Source organism: Myotis brandtii, unplaced genomic scaffold (genome assembly GCF_000412655.1).
Source record: "Myotis brandtii unplaced genomic scaffold, ASM41265v1 scaffold4, whole genome shotgun sequence".
Lineage (NCBI taxonomy): Eukaryota > Metazoa > Chordata > Mammalia > Chiroptera > Vespertilionidae > Myotis > Myotis brandtii.
Genome location: NW_005365371.1, coordinates 5,132,156 through 5,157,475, shown reverse-complemented (window position 1 = coordinate 5,157,475; position 25,320 = coordinate 5,132,156). Strand labels below are relative to the sequence as shown.

The 25,320-nt window shown below is 40.5% G+C and overlaps 1 protein-coding gene across 3 annotated transcripts in view; it reads right to left on the bottom strand.

Annotated features, from left to right (window-relative positions):
* Window positions 1-12,873, bottom strand: part of ACAP2 (ArfGAP with coiled-coil, ankyrin repeat and PH domains 2) — a 147,018-nt gene extending 134,145 nt beyond the window's left edge. For all 3 annotated transcript variants that reach the window (XM_014545310.1, XM_014545311.1, XM_014545312.1), the window contains exon 1: window positions 12,782-12,873. In XM_014545310.1, coding sequence (XP_014400796.1) covers window positions 12,782-12,858 — 77 coding nt within the window. In that variant the 5' untranslated portion in view covers window positions 12,859-12,873. The remainder of the gene's footprint in view (window positions 1-12,781) is intronic.
* Between the last annotated feature and the right edge of the window lie 12,447 nt (window positions 12,874-25,320).

The window sequence follows — 25,320 nt, the reverse complement described above, 5'->3', positions numbered from 1 at the left end:
AATGATTCTTTCTCATCATTGATGTTTCTATCTCTCTCTTCCTCTCTGAAATCAATAAAAATATATTTTTAAAAATTATTTTTAAAATTTAAAAAAATTAAAGAAGCATTTGCTTTTTGAGGCAGGATAGCAAGAAGCTAGGAAAATTCCTTGATACGTGGAATGGGGAAACTGAGGCAGATAGCTAAACAAACTGGCCAAGCAATTTACAGCCAGATACAGAAGGTCACCAGGGAAGAAAAAGAAAGCCCAGGTGCCTGGCAACAGTCAAAACTGGCATAGAACCTTGTCCCAGGGTGGCCTTTCCTCCCCTGGCATATACTAGTAGCAAGGTCATGCAGTTTAGACCCCCTGATCTCTCCTCCCTACAGATAACATCTAGTAAGCCTCAGTTGTATTTCAGCCCAAGAAAAGCAGCAAAGCCAGGCAGGCTAGGACCAGTTGCAATGAGAGGGTCATTACTCCCTGCCCTGGTGCTTTCCAAGACCCTAAAAGGTCACACCTAGAAAAGCTGATGAATATTCTATTGAGATCCTTTCCTAAGACCTCCCCTCTAAACTCCCAGCCTTTAAAACACTCAAAAGGAGCCCTCCCTGATCAGGTAGTTCAGTTGGTTAGAACATCATCACAATGTCATGGTTGTGGAGTCAATCCCTAGCAGGGCACATACAAGAAACAAGCAATGAATGCATAAATAAGTGGAACAGCAAATCAATGTTTCTCTCTCTCTCCCTCTCTCTCTCTCCCCAATAAATAAATTAAAAAAAAACAAACACATACATTTTAAAACCCTCAAGACCAAGGACCAGGTATGTACTCCCCCTCTGCCTTTAGGGAGCACACCCATGCCTTTCCCTGCCCCCTCTTCTTAACCCACAGGCTTGCATCTCCTCACTCTACGGGAGCGCACTGGGCTTGCAACCACAGGAGCAATGGGTAGTGGCAACTGGTCTCATCCCAGACTAACCCCCTGAACCTGTCTCCAACGCCTCCTTTTCTCTGACTTAGAGAGCCAAAGCAGCCCCACCTAGGCTCCCTCCTGTTGTTTCCTCTATCCAGTGGTCGGCAAACTGCAGCTCAGCAAACCGCAGCTTGCGAGCCACATGCGGCTCTTTGGCCCCTTGAGTGTGGCTCTTCCACAAAATAAGACTTCTGCGCATGGGCCACAAAGTTTCAATCGCACCGTATGTGTGCACCCACACGTGGTATTTTGTGGAAGAGCCACACTCAAGGGGCCCATGTGGCTCGCGAGCCGCGGTTTGCCGACCACGGCATCCCATCCTAAGCCCTTCCTTGTTTCACTGTCCTCAGCTTTAATAAACATACTCTCAAAATCACCTGGACTTGTGTTGTGAAATCTTTCCTGTACAAAATCAATAACCCACACACTACAGTCCTGCCCAAGGCAGACCCACCCTTGGCCCAGTCCCTTTCCAGTAACACTTTTAAAAAAATAAATGTTTTTATTGATTTCAGAGAGAGGAAGCGAGAGGGAAAAGAGAGATAAAAATATCAATGATGAGAGAGAATAGTCGATCAGCTGCCTCCTGCATGCTCCACCACTGGGGATCAAGCCCAAAGCCCAGGCATGTATCCTGACCAGAATGGAACTGTGTGTGACCTCCTGGTTCAGGGGTGGGTGCTCAATCACTGAGCCACACCAGCCAGGCCCTTTCCAGTAACACTCTTGACAAGAGAAAAGCAGTTAGAGATCCCACTGATGGAGGTTGGGGAGTAATAATAATGCAAGTCTAACACACTCTCTAGGCTGTTGTTTTTTAACAACTTTATTGAGGTATAAATGACATACAATAACTGCACATGCTTAAATTATACGATTTGATCAGTTTTGACACGTATATACCCATGAAGCCATCACCACAAGCAAGATAATAAACATATCTACTCTGCCCCTTTACAATCTCTGCCTTCTGCCCCTTTCTTCCCCAGGTACTTTCTGTCACTATAAATTAAGTTTCCAAGAATTGTCTATAAATGGATTATTAGTATGCACTCTTTTTAATCTGGGTTCTTATTACTCGGTATACTTATTTTGAGATACATCCAGGTTGTAGCATGTATCAATACTTCATTACTTTTATTATTGACTTAGTATTAAGTTTTAAGAAGATACCAGTTTGTTTATCCACTCACTTCATAAATACTCATGTACAAGTCTTCTTGTGGATATTTGCTTTCTTTTTGGTAAATTCCTAGGAGTGAAATGGCTGCATCATATGATAAGATTACACTTAACTTTTAAAGAAACTGTCTGTTTTTTCAAAGTGGTTTTGCCATTTTATATAATCCACAGGTGGTGTATGAGGATTCCAGTTGCTCCACATACTTGCCAATACTCAGTATAGTAAGTCTAAGTCACTTTACTAGGTTTGTAATAGCATCTCAGTGTGGTTTTAATTTGCATTTCCCAAGTGACTGAAAAAGTTGAGCATTTCTTCATATGCATATTTACTATTCATCCATCTTCTTTAGCTAGTCCTGAGAAAGAAGGCAGGCTTCTGGAAGGCTGTGACATTAACACTGAGTCAGAAAGGATGAATAGGAGTAAGCTAGGAAAAGGGGGTGGAGAAAGACTTCCAGACAAAGGGAACAAACAGCCTGTTCAAAGCCTAGAGGCAACAAAGAGTATGAGCTTGAGAAGCTGAAATAAAACCTGAGGAAACTAGAAATCCACATAAAATCTCCAAATTCTTAAATGTTGGCAACTTTTTAATCAATGTTAATTTTTAACATTATTCAGGCCAACACAATGCATGGCAAGCAGAGTATGTAACAGGCCAAATAAGACCTGTTAGCCAGTTTGTAACCTCTGATGGAGAGGAACTAAATAGAAATAAAGTCATTAATACAGTTTGATCCAACAGCCATACCGACATACGTATAGCTATCAGCTAAGATTTATACCCAGCAAACAAGAGTATATATCTCCTATTTAAACAATCATGGACCACTTGAAAAAACTGATTTATTAATCCACAAAGAAAATTTGTGTTTCATCAAGCAGATATATAACTAATCACAATAACCACCATGTAATGAAATTAAAAATAAAAGAACAACAACAACAACAAAAACAAGCACAGGGATTTTAAAATTTTTCTCCTAAGTAGTGTTAAAAAAAAAATCAAAACTACACAGTAAAAATACATGGTAAATAATGATTTTTAAAAAAACAAAAACAGTTCATATCAAATTGGTGAACTCTGTTAAAGAGAAAGCCACGGCTCATAATAACATCACTGTTGCTAAAAGTCCAAGATACCAAACCTAGATTTTGTAGAGGTTCAGAACAGACTTCCCCAAGGTGTGATACTTTGGTATGTAAATTATTTTGAGCTGAAGTCAATCAAGACCCTGCAGGCTCAAAAGAAACTTTTACCTCTCCTTAAAGAATATTAATTAGGGCTCTGGCCCATGTGGCTTGGTTAAGCATGGTCCCAAACCAGAGAGGTCACTGGTTTGATTCCTGGTCAGTTGTGGGCTCCATCCCCAGAGGGGGATGTGCAGGAGGTAGCTGGTATCTCTCTCTCTCTCTTTCTCTCTCTCTTTCTCTCTCTCTCTCTCTCTCTCTCTCTCTCTCTCTCTTCTCCCGCATCTGTATCTCTTTCTCTCTCTCTCATTCCAAAATCAATAAAAAGATTTTTTTATAAAGAATATCAATTAGGTGCCTTGCCCATAATAAGAGTTATCAGTAGAAATAACTTTTTATGACCCATCTATAAGTCAGGGCAAACTTCTAATTATGGAACATTTATTCTTTTTATATATATACTAGAGCGATGCACAACAAAGATTCTCTCTCTCTCTCTCTCTCTCTCTCTCTCTCTCTCTCTTCTCCCGCATCTGTATCTCTTTCTCTCTCTCTCATTCCAAAATCAATAAAAAGATTTTTTTATAAAGAATATCAATTAGGTGCCTTGCCCATAATAAGAGTTATCAGTAGAAATAACTTTTTATGACCCATCTATAAGTCAGGGAGAACTTCTAATTATGGAACATTTATTCTTTTTATATATATACTAGAGGCCCGATGCACAAAGATTCATGCAAGAATGGGCCTTCCTTCCCCTGGCTGCCGGCACCGCCTTTGTTCCAGCCCGGAGCTGCCTTTCCGCCTTCCCACACTGCCCAGAGGCCCGGAGCGGCTGGGGCATGTGGGATGCCTGCATCGTTGCCATGGCGCCTGTGTATGCAAATTAACCCACCATCTTTGTTGGGTTAATTTGCATGCTCACTCCTGATTGGCTGGTGGGTTTCGCGAAGGTACAGTCAATTTGCATCTTTCTCTTGTATTAGTGTAGTTTTTTTATTGATTTCAGAGGGGAAGGGAGAGGGAGAGATAGAAACATCAATGACGAGAAAGAATCATTGATCAGCTGCCTCCTGCACGCCCTCTACTGGGGATTGAGCCCACAACCTGGGCACGTACCCTTACCAGGAATCAAACCGCGACCTCCTGGTTCATAGGTCGATGCTCAACCACTGAGCAATGCCAGCTGGGTGGAACATCTTTTCTTATTATTGTCTTGCAATGACCCTCTGAAGCCCCAAAGTGCCTTACCTTATCCTTAGCTCAGAATGTCACATACACCTCATTTTCTCTTCCTGTCTCTGAACCTTCTGCTATGTGGAGTTCCCATGCATATGCACATATTAAATTTGGTTATTTTCTCTTATTAATCTGTCCCATGTTCGTATTATACTGTTTTTCCAATTAATGTAATTGTTTTTAAAACTTGTACAAGAAAAAATAAAGTTTCATAATTTATTTAAAGGCAGAAGAGAAAAGCCTTGCAGACCTATGGTATTGTTTAGGTGACATGAAAGAAAAATTAGAATGTAGAAGACACAGGAGGGAGATTATATTAGAAGACCTTAGTAAAGTTTATCTCAAAAGCAATGTAGAGACACTGAGAATTTTTTTAAAAATACATTTTATTGATTTTTTACAGAGAGGAAGGGAGAGGGATAGAGAGTTAAAAACATCGATGAGAGAGAAACATCAATCAGCTGCCTCCTGCACACCTCCTACTGGGGATGTGCCCGCAACCAAGGTACATGCCCTTGACCGGAATCGAACCTGGTACGCTTCAGTCCACAGGCCGACGCTCTAGCCACTGAACCAAACTGGTCAGGGCGACACTGAGAATTTTTGTGTATAAAAGTAAAAATAATGAAATTACTATCTTAGAAAAATTATGAATACAAAACAATGATAATAGGTAGCTCTGGGTTGGGCAGAGAACAGGTTTCTAGCAAAGTGCTATAATGAAATTGTCTGCAGTGGGTAGTTACTGAGATCAGTCTGAGGTGTGACACAATAATTTTGGTACTAGTAAGTGGGAAATACAAATATTATCACATCATTCACCTGCTAAAAACACTTTAATGGCTATCTATCCGCTACAATGCTAAATGATTTATTTGTTCCAGAGAAACAGAATAAGGGATGGAGTTAGAGACAGCCAGTAGGAAACTATGTACTACCTATTAGATTAAAAAGACAGGGAGAGGACTTTTGTTGTTGTCAGTATTACAGATGTCCTCCATTTTCCCCCCCTTAGCCTCTTAGCCCCTGCCTCACCCCAGGCCTTCACCGAACTATTGTCTGTGTCCATATGCTATGCATGCATGCACATATATCTAAGTTCTTTTTAATATTTCTGATCAACCCCCAACCTGCCCCCACCCCCACCCCCCGCCCCGAGATCTGTCAGTCTGTTTCATGCATCCATGTCTCTGGACCTATTTTATTCATCAGTTTATTTTGTTCATCAGATTTCACAGATAAGTGAGATCATATGATATTTGCCTTTCTCTGACTGGCTTATTTCACTTAGCATAATAATCTCCAGGTCCCTCCATACCATCTCAAAGAGTAAGAGTTCCTGCTTGTTTACAGCTGCATAGTATTCCACTGTGTAAACGTACCACAGCTTTTTTAACCACTCATCTATGGATGGGTACTTGGGCTATTTCCAGATCTAGCTATCTACACTAATAAAAAGAAAGATGCAAATTAACCATACCTTTGTGATGCCCACCAGCCAGTCAGGAGTGAGTATGCAAATTAACCCATCATCTTTGTTAGGTTAATAAATTAACATCAAATTAACAAAAATGATGGGTTAATTTGCATACACAGGCACCAAGTGGCCGGGGGCGGGCCGCTTGCGTCGCCATGGCAACGATGCAGGTGTTCCTCACCGCCCCAGCCGCTCCATGCCTCTGGGCAGCATGGGAAGGCGGAAAGGCAGCTCCGGGCTGGAGCCAAGGTGGAAAGGCAGCACCGGCCAGAGTGAAGGCGGTGCTGGCAGCCAGGGGAAGGAAGGCCCATTCTTGCACAAATCTTCGTGCATCGGGCCACTAGTTGTAAATAATGCTGCTTCAGGGTGCATATATTCTTTCTGATTGATGTTCTAAGGTTCTTAGGATATATTCCTAGAATTGGAATCACTAGGTCAAATGGCAGTTCCATTTTTAATTTTTTGAGGAAACATCATACTGTTTTCCATAGTGGCTATACCAGTCTGCATTCCCACGAGTGTTCCCTTTTCTCCACATCCAGGAAAGGACTTTATTATTATCTGATTACATATTATAAAAAAGAATTCTGACACTCTTACAGCACTAGTCCTTGAATAAAGGTTCAAAACCAAATCTCCTAAAAAGCCTTTTCAAAGTATCTAGATCTGTGAGTCCTGTTCTCCCCAAAAGTTCTGAGTCAATAGTTCTGGAATAGAGTCCAAACAAAGGTATTTTGTATAAACCACTCTAAGTGATTCTGATGTGCAACTCTGGTTAAAAACTGCTTATTGACTATATAAATGGCTTCTCAAATAATTATTAAGCATTAAAATAAAAATTAAACTAAAACATTCTTAATATAGAGAACAAAGGCCCTGACACTAAGTCACCTGTTGACTTTCTTTCTTAGAATCAAACTCTATTTTCATAATACAGTATTGTTATATTTTTACTTCAATGACTGCTACCAGCACCTGTGGCCAGACTACAGATGCTGGATTCAAATAAAAAGAAATGCCATTGTTACGTATCTTGGACTCATAGTAAAGCAGTATTAGTAATGCATTAGTGCTATAGTCATAGGAAAGATTACACACAACTTACACAATAGCTGATTGATAAGCAACATATCTCCACAACAGCATTCTACAATTGTAAGTGGCAGTTTGAATTAAACAGTTGTGTAATTGGTACAGAATTTTCCCATTGTAAAAGCTAGCTTTCTGCCATACTTAAAAGATTGTAGTTTTAAAATAAATACTGTAAAAGCAAGATTACTTCTTAATATCTTAAAATGTTAGATTCTTTTTAAGAGATAAATTATTTTTGCTAAGAATTCTTTTTCTATTTTTTAAAATACATTTTTATTGATTTCAGAGAGGAAGGTAGAGGAAGAGAGAGACAGAAACACCAATGATGAGAGAGAATCACTGATAGGGTGCCTTCTGCAAGCCCCACACTGGGGATAGGGCCCGCAACCTAGGCATGTGCCCTGACCAGTAATCAAACCATGACCTCCTGGTTCACAGGTTGACGCTCAACCACTGAGCCAGGCCAGCCAGGCAACAATTCTTTTTCTACTAAAATGTCTAGAAATAAGCCTGAGATATATATCTTCACACTATATAAGAAAGAACTCCTCTGGAAAGTAACAGAAATTTTGAATATCAGATAACTTTCACATACAAGTTACCCTTCTAGTTCATTTTCCATTTCAAAAAATGAGGTGTCAGTGGTTATGTTTTTTTAACCTCTTATGCAATGAATCAAACACATAAAAATACCCATCACCTAGTTTCAATAATTATCAAAATTATTCTTGTTTCATATAGTCCTATCCCCCCCCCCTTTTTTTTTTTTTTTGCTGATGTACTTTAAAGCAAATTCAGATGTTGTATTCTTTTGAAGGGAGTGGAAGGGAAGGGAAAACAGAGAGAGAAACAGCAATGTGAGAGACACACATCGATTAGTTGCCTCCCACACGAGTCCCGATCAGAGCAGGGGATCAAGCTTGCACCTGAGGTATGCTGCCCATGACCAGAATCAAACCTGGGACCCACCCTTCAGTTCATGGGCTGATGCTCTATCCACTGAGCAAAACTGGCTAGGGCTTATTGATCTTTAACAGATAAAGAATTTAACAGAACCTCTTAGCCATTATCACACATAATAATTCCTTAATAATCTCATATTTATTTCATGTTTGACTTCCCAGACTGTCTCAAAAATGTATTTTTCAGTTTTGTTCAATGTCATTTTGTACCAAATTGCGATACACTAAAATATTTTGCCTCAAAAATTAATACTATACAAATTAGAACATGTCACATCTCTAAGAGCTTCGCACTATGTTTCTATTATAATCCACCAAAATACTTAACATGATATACAAAATTTTACCCAATTTGAAGTTCTCAGATAAGATCAAGACCTCTCCTAGCTCCATAATCACCCAATATTTTCTTCATGGTTAACTAACCTCAGTGAGAGATGATGGATTAAAAGAATGTACAGTCAGTTAGCTAAAGGTAATGAAAAAGCAATGCAGGAACCCTGATTGGAGGCTGAAAGAAAAAAAGAAAACTACTTATAAGAGACATTATGAAATACTAGAAAAATATATATTGGTTTCTGCCCCCAGTTCCTGGCACAGAGCTCCTAAAACCCTTGTAATTTCCTAAATGACAAGAATGCTATGAGCATCTCTTGTTCTAATATTTGTCTTTGGCCCCATCTCTGACACAGGCCTCCTGAAACCCTTCTAAATTTCGAAGTGATAAGAGCACTAGGAGCATCTTTTGTTCTAATGAGGCCACTCTGGGTGGGCTCTTAGATGGAGGCTGGTCACCCGAAACACCAAGCCATTATTAGAGCCTTCTCGTTTTCAGCATCCCCCAACCCCACCTTCTACAGAGAAGGGAGAGGGGCTGGAAATAGAGTTAATAACTGATCCTGCCTAAGTGAGGAAGTCTCCATAAAATCCCAACTGTACAGGGTTCAGAGAGCATCCAGGTAGGTGAGTGAACACATCCATCCACACCTGGAATATGAGGCACCCCAACTCCTCAGGGACAGAAGCTCCTGCACTTTGGGACTCTCCCAGACTGAGTCCTATGTATCTTTTCATCTGGCTGTTCATGTACATACTTTACCACATCCTTTAATAAACTGGTAAACATATGTGGTTTCCCTGGGTTCTGTGAACCCCTCTAGCAAATTATACTCAGACCTGAGTGGGGTGGTCATGGGAACCTCCGATCTATATAGCTGGTCAGAGTTACAGGTGATAATCTGAATTTTAACTGGCATCTGAAATGGAGATGGGGAATGGCAGCCTTATCATATTGAGCCCTTAACCTGTGAGATCTGAAGCTATCTTTGACTAGATAGTGTCAGAATTTAGTTAAATTACAGCTAGTGTAGGAGACTTGTTTGTTGTGTGTGTGTAGGGGGTGTGGGGTGGGGAGGGGGGTGACCACACATTTGGTGACCAGAAGTGTCAGAAGTGAAGTGTTCTGTGTGACTAGTAAAGAAAAGAGGCATAGTAGGGAAGAATAGTGATTTTACCTACACAGGAAGAGGAAAACATCTTTATTTTACAGACATTATTTGTAAATCTGGAAAATTTTGAACATGTAATTACTGTGTTATAAGTGTGGTTATAAAAGAGAATTCCTTATTTTTAACAGATGCATGCCAAACTTTCAAATGATTCAGAAAAAAAATATTCTTGCTGTGTGCATTTACAGGGATGTGTTTGTGTGTGTAAAACAGAGCAAACAAATGTGTCAAAATATAAACAACTGGTGAATCTTAGATGAAAGATAGTAAGTGTTCATTGTATGATCCTTTCAACTTTTCTGTAAGTTATGAGAGGCAGAGGAGAAAGGAGAGGAATGCATGGCCTCCTTTCCCACTATTATGTTTGAGGTTTTTTAATTGTTGTGTTTTTTTTTCACCCATTTTGCTTACCCTGTGTTTTGTGTTTTTGATTGTTTTGTCTTTTTGGTTTTTACTAATAACACTGATTGTTGTAAATAAAACTTTAAAACTAAAGGCCAAAAAGCATACTCCCATTTTCCAGATAAAATATATTAGTCTTTCCAGACATTTTAACACATAACCCTTTTGACATATGCAGTGTCATATTATACATTCTAAATTATAACTCTATATCCCACTTTTCTTATATCATGAACATTATCCGGGATCTTTAGAATCATGTGCTGCTTAACAATGGGAATACATTCTGAGAAATGTCTCGTTAGGCGATTTCATCATATGGACATCATAAAGTGCACTTACCCTTGATGCAATAGCCTACTACACACCTAGGCCAGTGGTCGGCAAACTGCGGCTCGCGAGCCACATGCAGCTCTTTGGCCCCTTGAGTGTGGCTCTTCCACAAAATACCACATGCGGGCGCGCATGTACAGTGTGATTGAAACTTCATGGCCCATGCACAGAAGTCGGTATTTTGTGGAAGAGCCACACTCAAGGGGCCAAAGAGCCGCATGTGGCTCGCGAGCTGCAGTTTGCCAACCACTGGATAACCTATTGCTCCTAGGCTATAAAACTGTATAGCATGTTACCGTACAAAACAACATATGATTAAGTCAAGCACAAGAGAGACACAACCATGAGGCGCAGTAAATATGAGATGTATGAGGCGGCTGCCAGTGTAACATGGCATGCAGTTTACAGCAAACCCTGTTTTCATAAGTAGAAAGAATACACTCTAAAACAATAATAAATAGTATATAAATACACAAACCAGTAAGTCATTTATTACCATTATTAAGTATTATATACTGTACATAACTAACTTTTAGACAACAGTACAATACTGTAGTTAGCCAACATTGTACTTGCACAATTTTTCCTCTAAATAAATAAGCAATTTGATACATATCTTTGCTCATACAACTTTGCACACTTTTCCTATTATTCCTTAGGAGAAATTCCTAGATGCAAAAATGCTGAAACCAGCATCACCACAAACAGGTGAGTAATACACTATGATATTAGGACCACCACTGTATATGAGGTCTGTCATTAACCAAAATGTCAATTATATGGCATGTAACTATATCCTCATTCTTTTATAAAGGCAGAATAGAGCAGTGGTTTATATCCAGAGTTAGCAAACTTTCCATAAAGAACCAGATAGGGAATATTAAGCTTTGAAGGCAATACAGTCCCTGTCCCAACTACTCAATTCTGCTATTGTAGCAAAAAAGCAGTCATTGAAAATATGTAAATAAGCAAGACTGTGTTCCAAAAAAACTTTATTTATAGGTACTAAAATATAAACTTTGCATAATTTTTGTGTCATGAAATTATCCTTTGTTTTTTCTCAACTTTTAAAAATGTAAAAACTTAGTTCACATAGAAATGAAACACAAACTAAGTCACAGGAATGTAAAATACAGTATAGGGAATATAATAAATAATATTGTAATAATTATGTATGGTATCAGGGAGATCACTATACTGTACACCTGAAACTAATACAAAATAGTGTTGAATGTAAACTACAATTGAAAAATAAAAATTTATAAAAAGAGATGACAACTAAATTTGTGGTGACCAGTGCAAAAAAAAAATGGGGCCTCCTGTTTTAAAATTAAGAATTTCATTAAACCCAGTACAGGGCTTCATAAGAGAGGGGACCACCCTGACTGTACAAACTATAAATTATAAGTACTTAGAATGATCCTAGTATATATTAAGCATTTTCTAAGTGTCAGCTATCATTATATTTAATAGCTAAACAATATTGTACTTAGCCAACATTGTACTTACACAATTTTTCCTCTAAATAAATAAGCAACCTGATACATATCTTTGCTCATACAACTTTGCACACTTTTCCTATTATTCCTTAGGAGAAATTCCTAGATGCAAAAATGCTGAAACAAAGTAGATGAATTTTTAAACCCTAAGATATTTTAGTATCTTGCCCTTTGAAAAAGCTATACTAAACCACACTCTTTACAACAGTATGGGGACCTTTCCCTAAAGCTTTCCTAACAATAAGAACTCTTAAAATTGTCACTCTGACAGAGAAAATTAACTGGCTTTAGTTTTAAATATTCAATCTTGTTGCATCTTGTAACTTTCTTCATCATGATTCCAAGGCATTTTTGGACACCATGTATTACAGATTATATTTCCCAAAGGAGGCCACACATGGTCTTCTGCAACATAACCTTGCCATTCTGCCATCAAGATGAAGAGTCACACCCTAGATGGCTGCTCAGTGGTTAGAGCATCGGCCCGCAGACCAAAGGTCTCAGGTTTGATTCCTGGTCAAGGGCATATACCCTGTTGCAGGTTCATCCCTGCCCCAGTCAGGGCATTTGTGGGAGGCAATCGATGTTTTTTTTTCTCTCTCTCTCATTCCTCCCTCCCCTCCACTCTCTCCCCTACATCCACTCTCATCCCTCCACAACTCATTTTCCAAATACCTTTAAAATATAAGCCTTATCATTTCTCACCACTGCTAAAAACTTTCTAATCATAACTTCTTACTATGGATGACTTATAAAGCCTAACATGATCTGGTCCCTACCTATCCATCTGAACTTATCTCCTACCATTCTTTCTCTTGCTCCCTCTGCTTCAGCCCACATTGGCCTTCTTTTTGTTCCTTGAAGATCAAGCTCCTACCCACCTTAAGGCCTTTGATCTTTGATCCCACTTCAAGCCTCTCCCTCCCCAGGTTTCCCACCTATAGCAACAGTGATCGAACTTTGCATTGTCAACAGGAAGACAAACTTCATGGGATTCCTGATAGAAATGACACATTACATCATCACCTATGAGTTTTCTTTCCAAAAATGTTTAAACTGTATGTATCTAGAGGAAACAATCAGACAAATTCAGAAAGTGAAATATAATACAATTTTTCTACACTCATCAAAAAAGTAACATGAGATTGTTAGTTAACATATTATCTATAACCCAGAAAAGTGGAGAAACAACACATCCAAAACAGGAATAAACAATAAGTGTTAGGCCATAACATCTTCATAGAATATATAATACAACCATATTTTAAAATCAAAATAGTCATGCAGATATAAAGTACAGCATAGAAACTATAGTCAATAATCCTATATAATAAAAGGCTAAGATGCAAATTGTCCTTATGGGTGGGAGTTTGACCTACTGGGAGTTAGACGTGTGCTGATCACCAGTGCAGAACATGGCAGACATCAGTGATGCAGCGCTGGCAGCAGGCAGCAGTGGAGGCACTGCAGCCCTAATGGGCCCTGACGAGAGCGGGACCACAGCAGGATGGTGGAGCAGGTGAGCGGGCAGTGCCAGGCCAAGGCGGGTGTGAAGGGATGCCCCAGCCAACAGCTGAGGAAAGGGAGGCCCCAGCCAGCAGCCGGCAGCCCCTAGGGATCCTACCCGTGCACAAATTTCATGCACTGGGCCTCTAGTATTCTAATAACTATGTATGGTGTCAGATGGGTGTGAAATTTACTTGGGATGATCACTCAGTAAGTATGTAATGTCTAACCACTAGGGTGTACACCTAAAACTAATGTAATATTGTATGCCAACTATAATTGAAAAATAAAAATGAAAATAAATAAAAATGATTTTAAAATGAAAAAAAGGATCTATACAAGAGAAAATCAAATAAAAATTTCAAAAGTGAAAAATACAGTTGAAAAACTCCACAGATAGGTTTAACAGCAGTTTATGCCCAGCAGAAGATGAGCTTAATAAACAGGACTATAGGTCAATAGAAAATATTCTAATTCTCTATAAAACGTAACATTTCAGAAAAGAAATGCAGGACACAGCCAAAAATTCTAACATATGTGGTGTTGAGTCCCAGAAGGAGGAAAGAAAGTGAAGTAGAGGCAATATTTAAAGAGATAATAACCAGGAATTCTACAAGCTGATGAAAGATACTCTACAAACACCATACTTTATTGAAGAAACTCTGCAAGCCCCAATCAAGATAAATACAACAGAAACCACAACTACACGCGTCATAGTGAAACTGTCTAAAACCAAAGGCAAAGGAAAAAAATCTTAAAAACAGCTAGAAGGAAAAAGACACACTATCTTCAAAAGAGCAACAATAATACTAACAAACTTGTAACAAATGATAAAGACAAAAGATAAACAAAAGACAATGAAATAACATTGTGCTTAAAAAAAAAGAGGTGACCTACTTAATCCATGCTTTGGAAAAATAGCCTTCAAACATCAAAGAAAAACAAAGGTAAAATCCTTGATATTACTTATCCTCATGCCCATTCTCCATTGCCTGCCTTGGATTAAGCTGTTTTATCATATTTTACAGTTCAAACTGAACTGTATTTTTTTAAAGCAGTGAAAAATATAAATTTGAGTATGTCTGTAGCATCACAGAAAATGTAAACATTAAAGGAATAAAATGACCATATTCAATAAAGAATCCTGACTTACTTCAGGTACAAATTACTAACTATATATATAAAAAGCCAGCGAATGGAACGCCGTAATGACCGGAATGACTGGTCGCTATGATGCCCACTGTGGCCAGCGAACTGGCTCAATCGGGGGTTGGGCCGGCTGGCCAACCTCCTGCGGCCCTGCCCCCAGGCTAGCCCCGCAGCCAATCGCCCCCCACCCCAAAAGGGGGTGGGGCCAGTGGCCAACCTCCTGCAGCCCCTCCCCTTGGCCGGTCCCACCCCTAATGGGCCCCCACCACCCGGTTAGGCCCACAGCCTCTCCCCTTGGCCGGCCCCACTCCTGATCGCCCCCCAACCCTGATCAGGGGCAGGGCCGGCTGGCCAACTGCCTGCGGCCCCCCCCCCCAGCCGGCCCCCACCCCCCCAATTGGCCTGAGGCCCCTGCCCCTGCCAGCTCTGCCTCTGATCGGCCCCCCACTCTGATCAGGGGCAGGGCCTGCTGGCCAACAACCTATGGCCCTCCCCCAGGCCACTGGCCCCCTATCGACCTCCCCCCATTTGGGGGCAGGGCCAGACGGCCCACCGTCCACAGCCCCTCCCCACGGCTGGCCACACCCCCGATCAGCCCCTACCATCCCGATCAGCCCGCAGCTCCTCCCCCCAGCCAGCTTCACCCCTGATCGCCCCCACCCACACCAATTGGGGGTGGGGCTGGTTGGCCAACCTCCCACAGGCCCTCCCCCAGCCGCTGACCCCTGATTGGCCTCCCCACCCCATTCGGGGGCAGGGCCGGCTGTGGGGAGGGGCTGACCCCCCCACCCCAACCTGGGGGGGGGCCTGCCAGCCAATCACCTGCGGCCCCTCCCCCCAGCCAGCCCGGGCCTGATCCGCCCCAATTGGGGCCGAACCAGCCAGTCCCCACCCATGCACGAATTCATGCACTGGGCCTCTAGTAAGATTATAATCAAGTCAATTCCTTCTGCGAGAACTTCTTCATCTCTGAAATAGGAATATATTCCTATTCGTATTCAATATATTCATTTACCCCAATGTTTATAGATTTAACTCACATTGTTTCTCATCTAACCTATAGATCATTCTAGATACTATTCAATGGGGGCTGACTTCATGTAATCTCAAGTAAACATACATATTTCCTCACAGTAGTTTTCTTCTGTGACCTCTCAGTTCACTTACCCTGTCTTTTGATATCATTTCAGATTTAAACCTTAAAGGCACTGTGCCCTCATTTTTGTTTATTGGTTTTGTTTTGTTTTCTGCCTCTTCTTTTGCTCATTCTACCTCTTAAATACTCTAAACATAAAATCTATACATGGCTCTTTTGTAAGACCTTTACTGATCTCCTACAAAGTTGACTGAAGTTTTGTCCGTCTACTTTTACTGTTTCATTATCCACATTGATGATTTTCTTTTGTACAATATGCCAAATCCTTCATTCATCCTAGATGCTTCCAACCAATAGTTTATTTCCACATGGGAAAACCAACACCATAACTAAATTATCTAAGCTACTCTTCAAGGATACAAGAAAAAGAAGGGGAATTAACATCATTAAGTGAGTCAGTGAAAGGCATTTGGACTCAGTCATGCAGTATTATTCTCATTCTCTGAGCCTGAGAAAAAGAAAGAAACCTGCCCAAGGTCTCACAACCAGTAACTGAAAAGGAAGTCAAACAGGTAATCTTCCTCAACAGCCCACTTGGTCCATATTCACTCCCCGAGAAGAGTGTTCTCTTGTGTAAATTATGCTTTGCCTATCAACAGTACAGAAGCTTCCAGTTAAACATCACAGATGGAATATACCTATTTATCTCCACTTTCTCCAGAACTCCAATTAAAAGGGGAAAATAGGGGGTTGCTAATCCACAAGGACAAAGAACCGAAGACATAATAGTAATAATGTTACCAGAAAGGGGGCCTGGCCCCAAACGGTCTGCCTAGGGCCCCTCAGTAGTGTGTGGCTTCTTGACTTCGTGCAGGGAAGATTTCAGTCCAGGTGATTTTTAGAGGACAATTATTAAAGCTGGGGACAATAAAACAAGGAATAGCCTAGGATAGAAGCAGCAACAGGAAAGGGACTAGGTGGGGAAATGAGTCTACGCTAGCCTGCTTTGGCTCATTAAAAAGTCAGAGAAGCCCTAGCCAGTTTGGCTCAGTGGATGGAGTGTCGGCCTGAGGACTGAAGGGTCCCGGGTTCGATTCCGGTCAAGGGTGCAAGCCCGGGTTGCAGGCTCAATCTCCAGTAAGGGGTGTGCAGTTGGCAGCCAACAATTCTCTCTCATCACTGATGTTTCTATCTCTCTCTCTCCCTCTCCCTTCCTCTCTCTGAAATCAATAAAAATTTTAAAAAATTAAAAATAAAAATAAAAGCGTCAGAGAAGCCCTACCAGGTTTAGCTCAGTGGATAAAGCATCCATCCACCCATGGACTGAAGGGTCGAAGATTTGATTCTGGTCAAGTTACAGACTCCATCCCTGGCCTGGGTCGGGGCAGTGCAGGAGGCAACCAATCGATGAATCAGTCTTTTCTTTCTCTCTCTCTCTCTCTCCCCCACTCCCTTCCAGTCTCTCTAAAAAATCAATGGAAAAAATATCCTCGGGTGAGAATTAACAAAAAACAAAACAAAAACAAAAAGACAAAGAAAAGAGATAATCCAGAAAGAAAAAAAGTTAACTATGATTCATTTCTTCAGCTGTGTAAGAGAAGCTGTTAAAGAATGAGCAGATATTAAAAAGGAATATTCAAACAGTAAAAAAGAAGTTGTGGAAACTAGGGTTAGAAAATAAGTTGCATATATCATCCAGAAATTTCGAATAAAAAGACAAATTTTCTTTAAATTTAGATAATTAATTCAAAATATGAGTATAATCAAAATTCTAGGAAAAAAATAACAAAAAAGGAGGAAAATTAATTATCAAAGAAATAATGTTTCCCCAGAACCAAAAGACATGAGTTTTCAGATTGAAAGTCTCCAAGAAAATACATAAAAAAGACCCATCCTAAAGCACATCATAATGAAATTTCAGAATACCAGAAATAAAGAGTAAATAAAAAACCTTCAGAGACAAAAAATGAATCAAAAAATCAAAACAGCACCCTATGTGTCAACAGCAACATTGAAAACCAGCAGACAATGGAGTACTGCCTGAAAATACTGAGGGAAAATGGTTTCAACTTAGTCTTATAAACATTTTCAGACATATAAAGTCTCAAAATAAAAAATGCACCTTTTCAAAGGAAGGTAATGAAAACTATGCTCTGCCAAAAAAAAGTAAACAGAAAAGATAACATGAAAACCGAATCCAATATAAAAAAGACAGAGGAAATTCCCATTATCGAAAAAGTAAAGGGAATGAAGAGACTAAAAAGATAAGCCTTGACTTGGAGGAAATATTTGCAAAATACTTATCTGGCAAAGAACTATTATTTAAAATATACAGAAGAACTCTTAAAACTCAACTAGAAAAATAATATGCCAACAGAGAAATGCAATTAAAATAACAATGAGATACCACTACACACCTAATTAGAATGGCCAGAATACTGACAATACCAAATGCTGGTGGAGCAATATTGTGGTGGGAATGTAAAATGGCACACAAACTGTGCTTGTGTGGTTCAGTTGGCTGAGTGTTGTCCCATGCACCAAAGGGTTAGATTCCTGCGCAGGGCACATGCCCAGGTTGCAGGTTCCATCTCCAGTCAGGGTGTGTGCAGGAAGCAACCGATGGATGTTTCGCTCTCTCCCTCTCCCTTCCTTTCTAAAATCAATAAAAAAATAATAAAAGTAATAAAATGTCACAATCACTTTGGAAGATAGTTTGGGGATTTCTTACAAAATTAAATATTGTCTTTCCATGCAACCCAGCAATTGCACTACTTGGTATTTACCCAAAATAATTTTAAAACTTATGTCCACACAAAAAATCTGCACAAAGATGTATACAGCAGCTTTATTCATAACTAGAGGCCCAGTGCATGAATTCATGCACCTTAAAAGGAACTGTGGGCCGCGAAGCTGCAGTAGGCACAGGGGCAGGTCTCAGACCATCCTCCGCACCCCCACCTGGCCCCTCCCGCTGCGGCTCCCGGTCCCCTGTCTGAGGGCAGCCCCGCTCCCACCGCCAAGCCCCGCTTCCCACCGCCACTCCCATGTGCTGACAGTGCCAGCTCCGCTAGCACCTGCTGAAGGCACCAGCCCCAATCGCTGAAGGCACGGAGAGATTGGGGCCGTTGCTGGCAGCAGGTGCGAGTGGCGGCTGCCGGCCCCAATCTCCCCTCAGGCCAGCACCGTTAGCGGATGCGAGGGGCAGCTCTGGTGCTGGCTGCAGGTGCTAGTGGGGCTGGTGCTGGCAGTGGGTGCGAGCAGCAGCTGCAGCCCTAATCACCCCTCAGGAGCAGGGGGAGATGGAGAAGCCCTAGGAGCGATCGGGGCCAGCAGCCGGCTCCAGCACCAGGAGTGGGTGACAGCGACCGGTACCCCACCTTGATCTGGCACCCCCGCTCACCTGCTCCACCATCCCACTGCGGCCGACGCCCGCCATGTTCCACGCATGCCCCCTGGTGGTCAGCACACATCATAGCGACTGGTTGTTCAGTTGTTCCGCCATTCGATCTATTTGCATATTAGCCTTTTATTATATAGAATTGCCAGAACTTGGAAGCAACCAGATGTCCTTCAGCAGTTATACAGTTATATAAACTGGTACATCCAGATAATGTAGTATTTATTTAGTGCTAAAAAGAAATGAGCTATCAAGCCATGAAAAGACATGTTGGAACCTTAAGTGTATATTACTAAGTGAAAGAAGCCAATCTGAAAAAGCTACAAACTGTATGACTCCAACTATATGACATTCTGGAAAAGGCAAAACTATGTATGAAAAGAGTACACATATCTGTAGTTGGGGTGTGGGGATGGGGGAGGAATAGGCAGAACACAGGAATTTTAGGGCAGGGAAACTATACTGTAAGATACTATAATGGTGAATACATATCACTACACGTTATAGAAATCAATAAAATGTACATCAGCCCTAACCGGTTTGGCTCAGTGGATAGAGCGTCGGCCTGCGGACGACTCGAGGGTCCCAGGTTCAATTCCGGCCAAGGGCATGTACCTTGGTTGCAGGCACATACCCAGTAGGGAGTGTGCAGGAGGCAGCTGATCGATGTTTCTCTCTCATCAATGTTTCTAACTCTCTATCCCTCTCCCTTCCTCTCTGTAAAAAATCAATAAAATATATTTTTTTAAAAAATATACATCAACCGTGAACCCTAATGTATAAACTATGGATTCTGGGTGATAAGCTGTGACAGTGTAGGTTCACTGATTATAAGAAATGTATCGCTCTCATTAGGGATGTTGATAACTGGGTAGACTATGCATGTATGGGGATATAGAATATATAAAAATTTTCTGTGTCATCCTATTTTGCTGTGAACTTAAAACTTCTCTAAAAAATAGTATCTATTTTTTTAAAAGGAAAGGGAATAGTCACAAAATATGTATCTGACATACATATTCAAGTATCCAGAATAAAGAACTTCAATTCAAAAATTAAACACAACCTTTTTTTTTTAAATGAGTTAAGAGATTTGAACAGAATTTCACAAAAGATATTCAAATAGCCAATGAGTACTTTTTAAAGTACTTGACATTATTAACTAACAGAAAAATTAAAAACATAATCACACTGAGACTTCTGGATTAGCATGTAAGGAGCTTAGATGTTACCACTCCATCCTAACAAATAGAACACTGGACAAAGAAAAAGCAACAATTTTTCTTTGATCCATCAAAGAAATGAGGTCACAGGGCAAACTGCTACCCCAAAAAGTAAAGAGACAGACAAGTGAGTACTGGAGTAGAAACCTATGTTGGAACCCGTATTGTGTCCTTTGAAACCCTAAAGTTTTAAATGTTGATGAAATCCAATTTATCAATTATTGTTCAGGTTGCTTGTACTTTAGCGCATCATATCTAAAAAACTATTGCCTAATTCAAGGTTACAAAGTACACTCCTTTGTTTTCCTCTTAGAATGTTATAGTTTTAGCTCTTGCATTTAGGTTTATGATCCATTCTGGGTTAATTTTGCATATGGTGTAGGGATCTAACTTCATTTTTTGCATTATGGATTTCCAGTTGTTTCAGCACCCTTTGTTGAAAAGACTATTCTTTCTAAACAGAATATATCAGTATCCTTATCAAATATCGGTTTACATAAACATAATGGTTTAGTCCTGGACTCTCAATTCTATTCCATTGATCTATACTTCCATCCTTATGCCAGTTCCACACTATCTTGACTACAATAACTTTGTAGTAAGTTTTTATATCAGGAAGTGAATTCTCCAAACTTTCTTCTTCTGTCTCAGCCTTTTTTTTTTTTTTCTATTGTGGGTCACTTGCATTTCCATATCAATTTTAGGATTATTTGGCAATCTTCAAAGAAACTAGCTGGAATGTTGATAGGGATTGTATTTAGTTTAGAGATCAAATTTTTTTAATTAGTTTTTTTATTGATTTTAGAGAGAGAGGAAGGGAAAGGGAGAGAGCGAGCGAGAAACATCAGCTGCCTCCTGTATACCCCTACTGGGATTGAGCCTGCAACCTGGGCATGTGGCCTTGACCGGAATTGAACTGGCAACCTCTTGGTACATGGGAAGATGCTCAACCAACTGAGCCAGCCAGGGCTAGAGATCAATTTTGAGTGTTCTGATCTATAAACATGGAACATCTTTCCATTTAATTAGGTCTTTATTTAAATTGTGTTATGTAGTTTTCAGTACATAGTCTTGCACTTCTTTGGTTATTTATTTTATTCTTTTTGCTGCCACTGTTAAATGAAAGTGTTGTGCTTTTTAATTTATAGAAATATAAATGGTCACTGATTGAGATTTTTTCTTTTTTTTAATGTAGGTGTTTCCAGGTATAAATTTCACTCTTAAGAACTTCTTTGGCCATACCCCATAAGTTTGATATGCTGTGTTTTTATTTTCATTGTCTAAGAGTGTTTTCTAATTTCCTTGTGATTTACTCTTTGCTCCACTGGTTATTTATAAGTATGTTGCTTAATTTCCACCTATTTGTAAATCTCTCAGATTTTCTTTAGTTATTGATTCTACTTTCATTTCATTATGGTCAAAGAACATATTTAGTACAATCCCTTTTAAATGTATTGAAACTTATTTAATGGTGTAACATATGGTCCATGCTAGAAAATATTTTCTGTGCACTTGAGAAGAACGTGAATTCTGCTACTGTGTGAAGTGTTCTATAGATATCCACGAAGTCCTATCTATTTTGTTGATCGTCTGCCTAGCTGTTCTACCCATTATTGAAAGTATTTATAAATTATTATTGTTGAATTGTCTATTATCCCTTCATTTTTTTCAGTTTTTGCTTCATGTATTTTGGGGCTCCCCTAGTAAGTTTTAAGTGTTATGTCTTCCTAATAGATTGACCCTTTTATCATTATAAAATGTCCTTTATCTCCAGTAATTTTTGGCTTATAATCTATATTATCTGATATTAGTATAGCTATTCCAGCTCTCTTTTGATACTCGTTGCATGCTTTACCTTTTCCTATCCTTTTACTTCCAACCTTTTGTGGTTAAATCTAAAATATGTCTCTTATAAACTGCATATAGTTGGATCATTAATGAAATTTTACATTACAAAAAGTTTTCAAAAATACTAGTAAGACCAAAATATATAGAAAGACATACTCACTTCTGAAATTGAAGAAACTACTGCAAAGATAAAATATTCAAGAACAGCCATTAAATTTGGAGGGAGGGAGGCACAAACCAATAACAAGGGAAAACTTGTCCCACCAGATATCATAACAGACTATAAAGTATTGCAACTAAAATATTAATGGTATTTGCAAGAGAACAGATAAATACATTAATGGAAAAGAACAGAACCCAGAAAAAGACTCATGTATGTATGTGTGTATGTATATGTGCTTGTGTGTAATTTTAAATCAATAAGGATAGAGTACTCAGTAAAAGGTATTACGACAAGTAGCTTTCAACAGAAAGAAAATTATATTATCTCCCACACTCAAAACTAAAATGCAGTTGCATTACATGACACTAAAATTACTACAAAATGGCCGTGGCCAAGTAGTTCAGTTGGTTAGAGCATCATCCTAATATGCCAAGGTTACAGGTTTAATCCCCAGTAAGGGCACATATAAGAAACAACCAATGAATACAGGAATAAACGGAACAATAAATAGATGTTTCTCTCTCTTTCACTCTCTGCCTTCATCTCTCTCTCTAAAAATCAATCAATAAAAATTACTATAAAATGATATAAAAATATCTATATACTGCATATATATAAAAGCCTAAGCGACCATTATGACTGAACAACCAGAACAACTGGTCAACCAGTCACTATGATGCACACTGACCACCAGGAGGCAGATGCTTGACACAGGACTCCCGCTGGTGGTCAGTGCACTCCCACAGCCAACCTTCCAAGGCCCCTCCTCCCAGCCAGTCAACCTCCCGCACCCCCCCCCACCCGGCTGGCCCCCCAGAAAGGCCTAGATCCCTGGCCAGGCCAAAGGACCCTATCCGTGAAAGAATTCGTGCACCAGGCCTCTAGTCCTATAATAATAAGATAGGGGAGAATTTTCTAGGTAATAGACAAAAGCCAGTTTTTAAAGAAGCTGTGTGTGTGTGTGTGTTTATTGATTTTAGAGAGAGTAAAGAAAGAGAGGGGGGGGAGGAAAGGAAAGAAGAAGAGAGGAAAAGAGGGAGAGAGAAAGAGAAGCATCTTTCAAAACTTCACTAAAATACAACTTAATCAGTATCTTTCCCTTTATTTTATATTCAATGATTACTTTATATAAAAAAAACAAAGATATGCTCTGGCCTATGTAGCTCAGTTAGTTGGAGCATCATCTCCTGCACGGGAAGGTCAAAGGTGTCAGCTTCCATCCCAGGTCAGGGTGGGTGTGGGAGGCAACCAATGTATCTTTCTCTTTCTCTCTCCCCTCCTTCCCCCTCTCTCTAAATTAAATAAAATAAAAGATATCATATGGTTTGTGACCAACACCAGTGGCTAGAAGTTCTCCAAGTCACTTCTTTCAACTTTCTTTTAAAAATGAAATTTAAAATGTGGAATAAACTGCGCACAACGCCATTTTCTCTAGGAGAAAAAGGCTGTGATTACCGCATTAAAAAAACACACACACAACAAATAGCTGATTCATATTAATAAAAATTTCACTGAAAGCGTAACTTTATAAGATATGCTTTAAAAATTACTTCATTTGCTACACAATCCTGAAATCTAACCTGTAAAGCTGTCCTACACAATCCATCAGTGTCTCCTGAGTCCTTCAATTCACGCAGAACGTGAGAGTTTCAAAAGCTAATACCAACAGCAATCAAACCAGGTGCAGCTTGTTACAAGCAATAGCCCTAAATTCCAAATAAAATTAATAACAAGACACTGGCCGGGTAAGTCAACTGGTTAGATTCGCCAGGGTTGTGGGCTCAATCTCCTCCCCCACACCCCCACCCCCACGTCAGGGCACATACAAGAATCAACCAATGAATTATAGAAGCAATTGGAAAAAATAAAGTGTTGTTTCTCTAGCTCTTCTCCTCTTCCTCTCTCTCAAATCAATTTTTTAAAAAAATTTTAATTAACAACTAAACAAAAGTCAAAACCACCGTGTTCTTAAATTTTCTCTTAGAAGTAGGAGTTCCTTAGTTTTACAATAGGTTGCTTTTCACTGAAAAAAGAACGGGAAATCTATTTAACAGTGATAAGGATGAGAACAGTTAGTTCCCAGGCAGAGGATGCAAGAAATTGACAACGCAGGCTTGACCTAGAGACCTCTCTCTCTCTCTTCTCTCTCTCTTCTCTCTCTCTTCTCTCTCTCTCTCTCTCTCTCTCTCTCTCACACACACACACACACACACACACACACACACACACACACCAATGCTCTGGGGACGCTTTCAAGAAATGTCACTGCCTAACGGAAGTTTTAAGGCCTAAGGACAACTCTAAGCCTGTAAATACACTGCAAAAGTCGGTCCTCTGCCGACTTAGAATCAAGCAAACTCCATTCTCCAAAACAATTCAGGAGTTTCCTAGGATGCCCGAAACGGAAAGAGCGCGTACTCCGTCTGGCCACCCTCGGGACCGCGGCCTCTCACACAGGAGGGAGGGAGGGCAGCCCATGGGAATCTGAGCGCCCCCTCGCCAGTTCGGGTGACAGACCCGCTGGGGGGCATCCGACTGTGATCCCGGGCCCTCCCGGGCCGGCGCTGCGGGAAGGGGAACGTAACTGCAACCTTCAGAGCCTACTTCCGTCCTCAACACAGAAATGCACTGTTTCTCCTACTCCTCGCCCCTCCATCCAATACCTCTCCACAGCGCTACCCGCTTCAGAAAGCTTAAGTGGAAAGCAAAGCAGACGGTCTCGGACCGAGCCCACAGAATGTGGTTGGTCCAAGCGCCCCCACCCCCGACCCCGGCGCAAATCACCCGCCAGGGCCGTCCTGGCAGCCCCTCTGGCTGGGGATTCGCACGCAACAGAAATCGACGTCCCAGTTCGCCCCCCACCACCACCACCACCCCCACTTCCTCCACGGGGTAAGGAGAGTGGAAAAGCGCAAAGAGGAACTAAGTGAACTGCGAGAGGCTGCCCGGCAAGCTCTCTTAAAGAAGGGGTGGGGTGGGGTGGAAACGAGAAAGGAGCGGAAGGAAGGGGGAAGGATGAGCTCCGAGGAAAGGGACGAGAGCGCGCGCCAGGGAAGGGCACGAGTCTTCGCGGACGCGGCTGCACCCCAGTC